At 49.1% G+C, this 13,977-nt stretch overlaps 1 protein-coding gene across 1 annotated transcript in view; it reads right to left on the bottom strand.

The window, feature by feature from the left end:
- Positions 1-13,977, bottom strand: part of ACP6 (acid phosphatase 6, lysophosphatidic) — a 19,663-nt gene that overhangs the window by 4,968 nt on the left and 718 nt on the right. The window contains exons 2-8 of the mRNA XM_077753433.1: positions 13,941-13,977; positions 6,098-6,226; positions 5,852-5,982; positions 5,415-5,494; positions 2,625-2,712; positions 1,655-1,787; positions 581-681 (exon numbers count right to left, since the gene is read on the bottom strand). The exon at positions 13,941-13,977 is cut by the window's right edge and continues 54 nt beyond it. Of these exons, the coding sequence (XP_077609559.1) occupies positions 581-681; positions 1,655-1,787; positions 2,625-2,712; positions 5,415-5,494; positions 5,852-5,982; positions 6,098-6,226; positions 13,941-13,977 (699 nt within the window). The remainder of the gene's footprint in view (positions 1-580; positions 682-1,654; positions 1,788-2,624; positions 2,713-5,414; positions 5,495-5,851; positions 5,983-6,097; positions 6,227-13,940) is intronic.

Here is a 13,977-nt window from a genome sequence, read left to right on the forward strand (position 1 = left end):
GGGCGAGCGGCACTGAGGCAAGCCGGTAGGTGCAGGCACACAGGATGCAGGCGGGCTCCACCGGGCCCCATGAGCCCCATCAGACAGCCCCGCATGCAGCGCAGCAAAGCGGGGGCAGGGGGGCGTTTGGGGGGAGGAATGGCACCGCCTCTGGTGCGAGGGTTCTCTGTGTATAAAGACTCCCAACACCAAAAGTGCCAGGATGTGGACCTGGCTTGTAAGTTGTAAACTGATGAGCAAAGTCAACAGTCATCATTCTTCCACCAGCTCTCCCCACCCAAACCCTTGGAAACTTCGAGTAAAAGGGGAAACAGTCAGTGTTTAAGAGAAACTCAGTTGAGGGGTAGCTCCTGGTTCCTTATAGCTGCGACCGGGAGAACCAGTTCCCCAGTCGCAGCTCCAGAAGTGTAAGGATGTAGGGCCGAACCCATTCAACAGGAGGCAGAACAGGGTGATCCCCCTCCGCACATGTAGAAACACGCGCTGGCAGGTGGAAACAGGCCAAGTGAACCCCCTTCCCCACCTAGCGGGAGGCCTGACGGAGCGTGACCTCTGACGGCAACAGCTAAAGGTCCCTCACCTGTCTTCCTTCTGCATAACGTACAAGGCCGTGTCCACGGCTCTCTGCTCAATCATCTGTGCAAACTTCCTCAGCGTGGGGCAGCTCGGGAGCTTGTGCACCTGGAAGGGCCATGGGGACAGTTTTACAAAGACATGCTTCCTGTTTGCTGAGCTCGGCAGCTGACCAGCTTCCACAGAGCCTTCGGGGGCCTGTCTTCACCTGGCGAAGGGCCTCAGCAGCCCCAAAAGCTACGTCCCAAGGCCCTTCTGAAGCAATTCCCTGGGGGGGGTGGGGGTACTCTTTTTTCCTACCTTTCTGATGGTTTCCCATCTACTTGGAAATAAAAACATTTGTATTTTTTTAAAGTATAAAAAATAAATAAGACACAGGGCAAGAATTCGTAAATTTCCACATGGCTTTCATTTCCTCAAAATGGACTTCTAAAAAGGATGCCATGTAAATACTTTTCTATAAACTCTCATCTTACAACCTGGCCTCCATGTTACCCATAAGCACAGGGCAGTTCTGTCTCCAGGGCACACGGTCATCCTGACAAGAGGAGGAAGGGGGGCCCAGGCGACACTGCACCGTCGGGTGTCTGCCTTTTGAATCCAGAGAAGGCTTTCCTGCTGGGTGGTCTTTAGTATTCATTAGGTAAAAAGAGAATCTATGGCTCAATACATTTGGGAAAAACAGATTTAAAGATTGATCAGCCTTCTTTACTTCTCAGATTCTTTACTCTGCTACTGTGCGTAGAGACTCTCTGAACGGTGATATGGTAACACGGGTTCCAAAACTGTTAGACACAATCCCCATCACCCACCCCGCCCGTCTACACAGTGTATACACTCACATCGCGGGCATTCTGGGAACGTGCCTCGGGAAACTCTGATCTAGAGTTAAATGTCCATGTGCCTAAGCAAGTGAGGAGTCCTCCCTGCTTGTGCTCAGCTCCCACATCCATCCTACCTGCAAGTCCTCCCACAGCTGCCTCCGGACAGCGAGCCCTCCGCCCTGCCTCTGCCCACTTCCCTCTGTCCCGCCCATTCCCCCCAGTGCCCCACCCCCAGGGCCAGAGGACAGTCACCCAACCTGCTCAGCAGCCACATTGTCAAGGAGGCTGAGGAAGTCCACTCCATCATGACTGGCAATGCCCATCCCTTCCTTCACCTTTTGTAAATCCTCGGAGATTCCTGGCTGCAAAGATGCGGCCTGCCTCCGGCCTCTGCCAAAAAAACCAAAGGCAAAGCCTTATTGTACAGTAATTAACAGTTTGCAAGGTGTATCTCATTCATCATTTGGGATCTCATGTAATCTTCAGTAATAAACCGTTGGGGTTAGCAGGGATCAGTCTCACCTTACACATGAGTCAACCAAGGTTCTGTGAATTCAAATGACTTACACAAGGAAGTTAGCAGGTACCAGAGCTAGAATAACAGCCTGGGTTCCCAAATTCCGCTCTAGCACTGTCTTCCATTATACCAAAAACGATACAACCATGGCCCTGGTCTGCTTGAAAACAATATTCTTTTTTTTCTTTTTTTAATTTTTTTAATGTTTTATTTCTTTCTGAGAGAGAGAAAGAGACAGCGTGAGCAGGGGAGGGTCAAAGAGAGAGGGAGGCAAAGAATCTGAAACAGGCTCCAGGCTCTGAGCTGGCTGTCAGCACAGAGCCCAACATGGGGCTCGAACCCACGAACCATGAGATCATGACCTGACTCGAAGTCGGACGCTTAATTGACTGAGCCACCCAGGCGCCCAAAAACAGATATTCTTGACCCAAGAATATCTGACCCGACTCGGGCCGAATGTGCCATGTCTCCGGGCCGGCAGGTGGCCTCTCCCAAGCTTGCTGTACCTTCCCTAGACGCTTCCACTACAGGCAAGAGCTTCATTTCCTGGACAGCAATGGCAGGCCTGAGTGTGAAGCAATCCTTCCCACCACTCACCCACCAATACGGCAAGCCTGGGTGGGCCCCGCAGGTCAGGCAGAGGCCTGCCAGCCCCAAGTGCCAAAGGTCTGGCTGTTCCCCACTGGTGAGCAAGAACCCAGGGCAGTTACCTCGTCCTCTCCTGCAGGCTCCAGCAGTTCCCGTAGTTGGGGTACAAGACTTCAGAGCTTGCTTCATCAGTGTGGATGACGATGGGTCCTAGAAAGAAGGGGAGAGCCAGGCAGGAAGAGGCTTCAGCTTGTCCCTCCCAACGTCCCCACTCCCTTCTTCTCTTGTCTGTTTCAGGCGACAGATCATCAAGGTTACTTTTTAAGGACAGTAATTGCCTTCACCATCCCTGGCCTCGCCCACAGGAGCTCTCCTGCAGGCTGGGAAGTGGAGAAAGCAAGGAGCAGCCTTGCTCTGTCTGGCACCGCCCCTCCTACCCGGCCACAGGCCACACCGGATCAGAGCAGGTACACACCCAGATCAGACTGGCACCTCCCTGATCTGTTCCAAAAGACTCCTGCACCACCAGCCCTCGGGCATTCTAAGAAAGAATGGGCCGGCCTGGATGCTATCAGAACGAGGTGACTTCCCTGCCTCTTAAAGTCCAATCCTATGGACCAATATGGTGACTCAACACATGACAATCTAAGGAAAGCGACCACAAGGTCATCAATCCTGCCAGACCCCGTGGCCTTGCCTAAAAGGAAAGCCAGGCTCCCAGATGAACTGCCAGGAACCACACATTAGACTACAAATAATGTGTCTCATACAGTTGACCCTGGAACCACCCGGAGGTTAAGGTCACCCATCCCCCCACGCAGTCAAAGATCCATGTATACTTTTTTTTCCATGTATAATTTTTGATTCCCCAAAAACTTAACTACTAATAGCCTACTGCTGACTGGAAGCCTTACCAATAATATACATAGTTGATTAACCCATATTTTGTATGCTGTATGTATTATATAGTGTAGTCTTATAACCAAGTAAGCTAGAGAAAAGAAAATGTTATGAAGAAAAGAATAAGGAAGAGAAGATACATTTGTAGTTCTGTACTGTACTTACCAAAACAAAACCACGCCTAAGTGGACACATGCAGTTCGAACCCATGTTCAAGGGTCAACTGTATACCTCACAGTAGCTCACTACTGCTCAGAGCTCACAAGTACCTTTATCGCCTCCTATCCATACCCACAGAAGGTGCTCGAACACCTTCCGAGGCTTTGCTCTGTGCCAGAGACGGCAAGGGCCTGTGGCGGCTTCCTTTGCTACATGACTCAAGATGGACCCTCTCTAATGGCAAAGAGATAGGCGCTCTTGTGACAGCAGCTCTCTGGAATTCACGGAGGTCAATACAGGGTGATCGGGTGAATATAAGCCCCGAAGCGCTAGTATCTCAAACAAAAATCTGACAGTCAAAATTCCAGGAGCATATGGTGACTTTGCTAGAATATCAAAATTCAGACACACTTTGTTGGTCAACTGATCAGAGGCCCTCTCCAGAGAGATGTGTCCTCTGAGCAGCAGAGCCTCAGGATGAAGAATATTGGCTTCTGGTGCCAGACCGCCAAACTCTGAGTCCCTGTTCCGCCATTTCCATCTTCGTGTCCCTGGGAAAGTCATGTAGCCTCTCTGTGCCTTACTTCCCTTCTCTGTAAATTGGGGATACTATTACTTACATCACAGGATTATTACAAGAATTAAACAGGTGAGTAGGTACAAAGCTACTAGAAAAGGCTCTGGTAGGTGGTCAGATTGGAGTCCCAGGGCGCGCAGGTCCCGTGGCTGGTGGATGTGATGATAGCATTTCCCTCCCTGTTGGGAATATGGGGCAGTCTCAGTCTGAGACCTGCCTGTCGTCAGGTGCCTCCACGAAACAGCTTTCCTACTCCAGTCATACCTCTGGTGTTTTCAGACCAGAGCATATTCATGTGCCTTTTAGAAGCTGGGTGAGTGCAGAGCTTTCAGAAGGCCAGCACTGGGCTCTCCCAAAGCGGGCGGCCCCTTCTGTTAGCTCTATGTTACTCTTGGGTTCAGGGGCCAGATTCAGCTGGAATTAGCAGCTATACCCAACCCCGACGGGGGGTGAGGCCGGCCTCATCTGGCCTGGAGGTTTCTATTCTTTTACATATATTTTTTTTAAGGCTGATGGAAATTTTATATCTATTTGAGATACTGCTAAAGAAGCTAAGCAAGAACCTTTGCTTTACAGCACCATTCTAGTATCTTAATACTGGTGAGGTCATGGGGCTATGAAACTCAGACTGGCAATTAAATGTAGATTTGGATCAAGTATAAGTGACAAAATGCAGCTCCCTCTGACAGTCAACGGCCCTCGATTCATGAGATCCATGAAGGAAAATAATACACGTGGTCCTTGGTGGTGAAAAGGTCGGGCCCCACTCACTGCAATCACTCACCGGCTGAGCACGTTAAAACCCAAACTCAACAGCCTTTCTCAGCGAGGAAAGGCTGAACGGAATACTGTCAGTACCGTCCGAGTCATTCCATGGATTATCGCCGAGTCCAAGCCGATGGCAGCGGGCTTGGGTCTCGGCTAAGTGTTCCTCCTGCCCTCCTTCCTTTTCAGCAGTGTCTTACCTATGCAGAAAGCCCCAGGATTATTCACAAGGCCTGGCTGGGGGTGCCTCAGGCAGCCTGTGTAGAAGCTTAAGAGGAGAAGTCAGGAATAGGGGCACATCGGAGTGGTTGACACATCGCTGTGGAGGTCAGGCTGGCAGCAGGCCAGACAAGGGAGGGCCCACCAGAGCACGTACACCTTGGAAGCCACATGTGAGGAGAAGAGAAACCCAGGGAACAGGCATGGAGAAAGAGAGGCGGGGAGGGCTTTGGAAGGATGAAGCAAGAGCTCCTCAGAGACAAGAGCGGACTTCTAGACTCCAAACTCGAACCTTCTTTCTGACTTTGGAAAAGCCCAGCCAGCAAACACCGGGTAGACTCCAGATTCCGATATATATTAGTGGAACGAACACTGGAGAAAAACAAAAGGGTAGAGATGCTCAAAAACAGGAAGATATCATTATATACACTGCCTTATCTTCCAGAGCAACTGGGAGGCTTTAAGACCACCTAAGGGGAGCTATGGGACTGGAAGGGATCCTGCATCTCTCTGTGGGATGGGTGCCCCAAGGGCCCCAAAAGTCAGTGAACGTGACCTCCACTGACCACATGTTCACAGGATCCTATCATATACGGGTAACTGCCCCAAACTATCGCGGGGAAGAATGGGAACCATCTTGGAAGGGGGGGGCTGGGGTGGGAGTCAGTACAGGCGTCCTCAGGCGTAAATCTTAAAGTGGGAGCAATATCCCTTTTAGGAAAGACTCACAAGACCTCCAGTGGGTTGAAGGTTGGCGAAAGAAAGGGGAGGTCCTCCACATAGCTCTTCCGCAGCCTCTCTCCCAGGGCAAACATCTGCCGCATGCCCACGTTGGTCAGCTGTCCAGCAAACATGCCCCCCTGACATGGGGCAGAAAGAGAAGGATGAAAATACCTCACAGTCTGCTAAATCCAGCCCAGAGAAAACCACAGAAGCTTTACAGGGGGCTCTGCAGGGCAGGGAGGCCTGGCTCACCTTCAGTATGGTCTTATGGTACTGAGAGTTGAAAGGAGAAGGTGGTTTCGGGCCGCCGGCTAGATTGGTGACGGTGTAATCAAACTGAGTTTGGGGTGGAACCTCTAATAGCTGGAGATTCCACTCTGCCTGTTATGACCACAAAAACAATACATTGTTTAGAAGGTTCTTGAAACTTACAGCATTAATATCCAGCAGCGCCTGGGAGACATAGCTGGGATCACAGACCCTAGACACACCGTCCCATGGGAAGGAAAGAAAGAGGCTTTAACTCTAGCTCCAATGAAGGGAAGAAGAGAGCATAATTTATTATTCCGAGGGTCCTTAGCCCAAGTCCTGTTATTGCATTAGCACTCACTATTAAGATGCTGCTCTGGCACTAAGCCCAAGCTGCAGTAAGGGGGAGAGGCCACCAAAATGCCTGGCATGCAAATACTTGGTGAATGAACCAACGAACGAATGAATGACAATAATATGACCTCGGTGAGCAGACACTTGTAAGATTTTTCCAGGAATCAACCTCCAGGTTTCTAAAATTTTTTTTAGAATTTAAATAAACTATTTTATTTACTTTTGAGACAGAGAGCGACAGAGCATGTGCGGGGGAGGGGCAGAGAGAGAGGGCGACAAAGAATCCAAAACAGGCTCCAGGCTCTGAGCTGTCAGCACAGAGCCTGACGCGGGGCTTGAACACACGGACCACGAGATCATGACCTGAGCCAAAGACGGACACTTAACCGACTGAGCCACCCAGGCGCCCCAACCTCCAGGTTTCTATGCCTCCCCGGCCCTTAAGGACTCTACCTAATGTCCCTTTTCATTCCTTTCATCCAGTTTCTCAAATAAGGGGCTGCCCCCTTAGAACCCTTCACTTCTTCGCCATCTTCCTTTCCTCCTTGCAATCTGATTCCTGCTCCACCGTACTGCTGTGGTTTCAAAACATCACAAGTGGCCACAGGTCTCAGAGCCCCAACTGCCCATGAAACTCTTACGCTCACTGAGTCAGGTGGGAGGACTTCGATTTTAAAAACAAAAATCTTTTCTTCTTCCCACATACCAGCTCCTCTTCCAAACACATTACGTCGCTTGCAGTGATTACACACAGCTCCCAGGCCCCCAACTCACAGCCCTGACTCTCCCCTACTGCTCTACCAGCACGCACTAAACTCTGTTGATCACCGCCTAGGAAAAAAGTCACTCCCAAAGGTCCTCCTTTTATCTGTCGGAGTGTAAAACATTATTGCCTCAGGCAAATGTGACTGACTCCCTTCCCTCCACCCTGACAATCCATAGATACCCCCGTCCTGCCACTGATCCTGTGAAGCCACTTTCATCATATCAGTAGCTAAAACTAATGTGTCAAGAGACCTTCCAGGACTCCCCCCATGGGCTGAGCCCCTGTCCCCAGCTATACTGTCACTATGCATCTCTCTGCCCCTCCCCAGATCTCACCATGCCCACTGCTTCCTCTGCATCTTCTATCAACTTGCTTCCGATGCTCGGAGGGACTCCTGCCCATCCAGCTTCTCTTCAAGGTGCAATGATAGCTCAGGTCTTACTTCCCATTAGTGACTACTCCAGCTTTTAGTGGTTGCCTTCTTACCTGAGTTCCTACAGCACTTAAAGTCACAAGATCGTTTAACTCAATTTCCCACTACTCTGTTTTAAAACCAACGTTTGAAAACTTACTGGGTCGTGTGTCATTGTATCTGCCTTGGCCCCTCCCAGAAATGGCCCAGGAGAGCGCCCCAGGTTTCCTTCCACACAAAGGAAACCCTCCATTCTTTCAAATGACACTGTCTCAGTCCCACCTGTAGCCAGCCCTCCAGACCTGGGCATCGGCCCCCAAGGGGGCTGCAGCGACTGGCCTCAGAAGACTGGGTGTTCAGAGCAGCGACCTTCTTCTTACCGTCCGTAACCACGACTCCTTCTTCCAAAGTTCTGATCCTATAACTTCCCTGCATAAAACCCTCCATGGGCTTACAGCTGCATGATGGCCCCTGCCTCTCCCTCTCTCTCCCCCATTTCTTCCCTGTCCTCCACACCTGCCCTCTAGCAGCCTCACAGCGTTGTTTTTTTGTTTTCAATTTATTTCTCGGAGAGAGAGAGAGAGACAGCGTGAGCAGGGGAGGGTCAGAGAGAGAGGGAGTGACAGACTCTGAAACAGGCTCCAGGCTCTGAGCTGGCAGTCAGCACAGAGCCCGACGCGGGGGCTCGAACGCACGAACCGCGAGATCATGACCTAAGCGAAAGTCGGACCCTTAACCGACTAAGCCACCCAGGCGCGCCACACAGCGTTGTTTTCTACAGCACTGTCCTCGTACTTCCCAGCCTTTCAACTTCGTGTTTCTTCTACTTGGAACGTTCTTTTCCCTTTCATCTGAAAAGGTTTCGCTCATTCCGCAAGACGGCTTAAATGTTCCCAGGAGCTGTGACGATGGCCCCAGGATCTCAGAGGAGCCTCAGTGGCTCTTTTTGGTGGCCTTCAGCAAACTGTATTAGAAGAGCTCCCTTACTAGTCTGTCCTGCTCAGCAGTCCTGCTCTGAGAAGAGGCTGGGTCGCTGATTTACCCCTGCATTTTGGAAGCCCAGCAAAGGGCCCGCACACAGACAATTTGCCAGACGTTGTGAAAGAAACCAAGACTAAGAGAACATGATCCTGCCTTTTCTAGGTTTGTGGGATGGCAGAGACAAGAAGCTATGAAGGTGAATGACAGCGGCACTAAAACAGAAACCACGTGCCCTAAGAAACCAGATGAGGGCCCCAGGAGTTCAAAGAAGACAGACCTCTTCTGGCTGGGGATTCAGAGGAGTTTCATGGAAGCAACGGCCTTCGAAGTGAAGAGGCTTTAGAAAAGCGAAGACTTGGACTTGTGAGTGAAAGGTGGGTAAGGGGAGACTGGTACTCAGAATCCTAAGAACAGAAAGAAGTCTGAGTGAGGCAGAGATGGTAAAGAATGCATACAGGAGGGCGCCTGGGTGGCTCAGTCGTTTAAGTGTCCGACTTCGGCTCAGGTCATGATCTCACAGTTCGTGGGTTCGAGCCCCGCATCGGGCTCTGTGCTGACAGCTAGCTCACAGCCTGGAGCCTGCTTCAGATTCTGTGTCTCCCTCTCTCAGAAATAAACCTAAAAAAAAAAAAAAAAGAATGCACACAGGAAAACAAGTGGTTTGGTGTGCTTCAACCTGGGACCTGTTTTGAAACCTTTTTTTTTTTTTAAGTAACAGCCCCGTTTTTGTTGTTGTTAAGTTTATTTATTTGAGAGAGAAAGAAAGAGAGTGGGGGAGAGACAGAGACAAAGGGGACAGAGAATCCCAAGCAGGCTCTGCACTGTCAACGCAGAGCCCAACGCAGAACTCGAACTCCCAAACCGCGAGATCGTGACCTGAGCCAAAATCAAGAGTCAGCCGTTTAACCCACTGGGCCACCCAGGCGCCCCTCAAACTCTTTAATCAGCAAATACTAAATAGAATTTAACTTTATTTTCATTTAAAAAAAATTTTTTTTAATGTTTATTTATTTTGGACAGAAAGAGAGAGAGAGCCTGAGCAGGGGAAGGGGCAGAGAGAGACAGGGAGACACAGAATCCAAAGCAGGCTCCAGGCTCTGAGCTGTCAGCACAGAGCCCGATGCGGGGCTCAAACTCATGAACCGTGAGATCATGACCTGAGCCAAAGTTGGACGTTTAACCGTCTGAGCCATCCAGGCGCCCCTCAAATTTTTAAGACTAGATGATACACTAGTTGCGTACCTGGTACCCACCCCCACACTCACTGTCATTCTTGTTCCTGCTCGTCAGCTTCTGAGTTAGTGGCAAAGACTAGCTTTGAAATATTACTTATTTAGGCCCCATTTTTAAGAACTCACTTAAAGTAGAGGATAGCAAGACCTAAGATAGGGTAAGACAGAGTAGTCAATTCAAAGCAGGCAAGGAAGACAAAAGCAAACTAGTATAGGGACAAAAACTGGGTACAGAAATAAAGTTTCTCAAAAATCTACACTATAAAGACCCATATATTTAACTGCAGGTGGGACAAAGATTCAGTGCTAAGCTCTCCGGCTTTTATGGAGGGAGAAACTCAATCAGCTAGACAAGCTTAAAGATAAAAGCAAGCCAACTGTGCAGGAGAAGCACACCACTTCTAATGCTAACAGACAAATTCCTCCCAAGGGTCCTCATAAAGAGGATAGAGTAATATAATGAACATCTTTTCACCAGTCACAGCAATGAGTTCCGTGGAGCTGTCTCCTACTTTTCTCAACACAGAACGATGACATCTCACCAAAGCACATCTCTGTGAAGACAATACTATACTGGGATTGATATGCTACATTCCGGAGGTAAAAGGAAAAAAAAAAACTACATGAAAGTAAACAAACCCCTTCGAGGTGTAGATGGCAGAATAAAGCGGTGGTTTGAAACCTTGGCTGTACATCGGCTTCATGGGAAAAAAATTTCGAAACAAACTGATGCCCAAGCCCCATCCTGAGCTCATCACATCTAGATCTTCCTGATCTAGGATGAGGCCTCAACTTTTTTAATGCTATCCAGTCCGGATCATTCTAAAGCTCTACCAGAGAAAATGTTGCCATGTCTGGATGCTCTGGGCCAGTCAAATCAGAATCTGCAGAGGGGACACCCAGGCATCAATATTTTTTAAAGCTCCCCATTGGGGGTGCAAAGGCTTTCCAAGATCAGGCAGTCAAGGACACTGCTCTAGAGGAATGAATGGAGTCACTGGTACATCCGCGGTGTCATGCTTCCGGAACAGGGCTTCTCTTCGCCGAGCTCTGGATAGTACTGAGCAACAGTGAGACCGACAGTATCCTTCCCAAATAAACAGAAACCCAAATGCCTTAATCGATAGCAGAACGCAGATAAGTCAGGCTTTATTTTATAAACTCTGAGGAACCTGCCTGAGTTGGAGGCCATCTTGCCTAGATATGAGCTACAGGGGATCTGAAAGCAGGGCCACATTTATCTCGTGAATATGCCCTTGAGTCTCATCTAATGGTCAGGAAACAAACAGCCAACCACGTTCCAGAGCTTATATTCCCAAGTACGGCTAAAGGAAGACAAATTAAGTCAACAGCCGTTCAAGCCAGAAGAAATCAATGCAATAAAACACCTCGTTTTAAACAACGCTACTTTCTGAAGATTTCTGAGATAACTGGATGGAGTGACTTGTCACTTGTATTCATCTATTAACCAGTCACAAGTCTGGAAACATCTACCAAAGGCAATTTTCGTTTTAGAATTGTTGCCAGGTGGTGCCTTCTGACTATAGTTAATAAAGGAACCAGGAGGCTTAGAAAATCCCAATAACAACCACTATGGAGCTGGATCTTGAAAAGCAAACCGGAGAGAAATCATGCAGAAACAAGTTACGCCGATGACACGTGCTCACAGCCTAGACGGAAAAAGGCTTGGTTCCAGCCCTGGCTTTGATGCTAATCAAAGATGTTTCATGCATTTGGCTGAAGTCTGGAGAATGTGAGTAGGTAGAAGGTAACGTGCCTTCCCTGACTGCAAAGGGAGGCCATGGGCTCAGAGGGTTCTTACTTTGTGGCTACACAGACAGAAGACGAATGAAGCTGGCATTCTACCTGAGCTACAAACTGTCCCTTCCAACATCATGGCAGAAGGTAACCATCACATACCCGCTAGCTCAGGAAAAAGTCCTAAAAGAATCCAAATCTTTCTCAGGCTCTTAAGGATGTATACTAAGTCCAAGCCTAGACATTCAGACTTGTATTCTCTGCTACCACTGATTTGTCTTTAACACGGTGAGTCTTCTGTCCCTATATGTTACTTTCCAGCCTTTCTGTAACAAGAAGAAACAGAGAAGGGGGAGACAGGCTATGTCCAAAAATCATAAGGAAGATTTAGTGAAAATACACAAAGGGAGAATAAGGGATTGAAAACGCATCAGAAAGCAAGGAAGGAATGGGGTCAGGGGAGGAGGGAGGATGAGAAAAAAGAAATACCAATACCAGATGGAAAGTGGTGCAGCCATTCAGAAAGGCTAACTAGAAATCTGGTAGCAGAATTAAGTGCCTGCCAAAATTTGTTTATTCATGTGGGAAGTGCTTTAAAGGGTTGAGTTCATGTGTGGCAATCTTTAAGAACCAGCTTTTTAGGGGTCACCTGGGTGGCTCAGTTGGTTAAGCGTCCGATTTTGGCTCAGGTCATGATCTCATGGTTCGTGGGTTCGAGCCCTGCGTCGGGCTCTGTGCTGATGGCTAGCTCAGAGCCTGGAGTCTGTTTCAGATTGTGTGTCTCCCTCTCTCTCTGACCCTCCCCTGCTCATGCTGTTTTTCTCTCTCTCTCAGAAATAAGACATTAAAAACAAAAAGAACCAGATTTTTAGTTGTGTAGTGAAAGGTCACAACCCTAAGGGTTTCTGGAAAGCAACTATGATCATGAAGAGTCTGCCAAATATGAGGTTTGGAAATCTATTGAACTTGCTCCAACATCAGCCAGGAGGACCAGTTCATCCAAAAGCCCTCCACAGGTAAGTGTGACAGCGGTGGCCTGAGGATTTCAGGTTGCCTCTTTTAACTTCGCTGGGGAAGCCAGTTCTTCAAGTATAGGCCTGCCTGATACCAAAGACCAGAGACCTTCACTGCCTGTCTCCAAAAATCAAACCCAGGAAGGTTAATCATTAAAAAAAAACAAAAAACAAAACAAAAAAAACCCCTAGGGGCTGCTGGATGGCTCAGCTGTTGATTTTGGGTCAGGTCATGGTCTACCAGTTTCATGGGTTCCAGCATTCCATTGGGCCCTGAGGCTGACAGTGTGGAGCCTGCTTGGGATTCTCTCCTCTCTCCCTCTTATGTGCTCTCTCTCTCAAAATAAACATTTAAAAAATAAATTAAAAAAAAACTATTTGTGCTTTCTTCATAATTACCCTGACCAAACCAGGTAGATTTTAAGACATTACAGCCACATGACTAGCCAATTAAAGATATTCTCCTACCTCAAATCCCATCCACAATAGTTTTAGAAACCCCAAAATAGGGGCGCCTGGGTGGCTTAGTCGGTTAGGCGTCCGACTTTCGCTTAGGTCATGATCTCGCGGTTCGTGGGTTCGGGCCCCGCGTCGGGCTCTGTGCTGACTGCCAGCTCAGAGCCTGGAGCCTGTTTCAGTCTGTGACTCCCTCTCTCTCTGACCCTCCCCTGCTCACGCTGTCTCTTTCTCTCTCCTAGAAATAAATAAAAATATCAAAAAAGAAAAAAGAAACCCCAAAATAGAAAAAAAAAAAAGCCTTCAATGTATCTCAAATTTCATCAAACTGAAGGCCGAGGTGATCCCTCGGCCAACAAATTCAAAGATGTTGCCCTATGTTCCCCACAGTGATCCCAGTTATGGGCTTCCTGCAACTCTTGACAACCTTCAGTCACAAGAAATGCATTACACTCCCATTCTCAAGTTCACCCAAATAACTGTTAGAAGTGCAGAATCTCAGGCCCTACCCCGCACCTGCTGGATTAGAATCTTCATGTGAACAAGATCCCTAGGCGACTTCTAAGCACCCTAGGGAGCGCAGTAGTATCAGCTGTGCTGCCCCACAGCCGTCAGCCAGGGGCACAACTAGAAGTTCCCGGGGTACCCTGCATCTGGAGGGTACGAGAGGCAGGAGCGGCTACGGGTGCCAGGCCAGCACTTCTGCACAAGAGCTGGGGGGCGGACCTGACTACTGCGGGTTTGCTTCCGGTCTGGACCCAGCCGGAATCCCGCTGAATGTAAACTCCCAAGGTTCGGGGCCCGGCTCCGGGTCCGCCCGCGGTCGACCGCACGGTCCCCGCCCCACCAGCCCTGGCCCAGGCCGGCCTCTCACCTGCTCCTGCGGGAGCGGCTTGAGAGGACTCCGCTCT

This window comes from Crocuta crocuta, unplaced genomic scaffold (assembly GCF_008692635.1).
Source record: "Crocuta crocuta isolate KB4526 unplaced genomic scaffold, BGI_CrCroc_1.0 scaffold620, whole genome shotgun sequence".
NCBI lineage: Eukaryota > Metazoa > Chordata > Mammalia > Carnivora > Hyaenidae > Crocuta > Crocuta crocuta.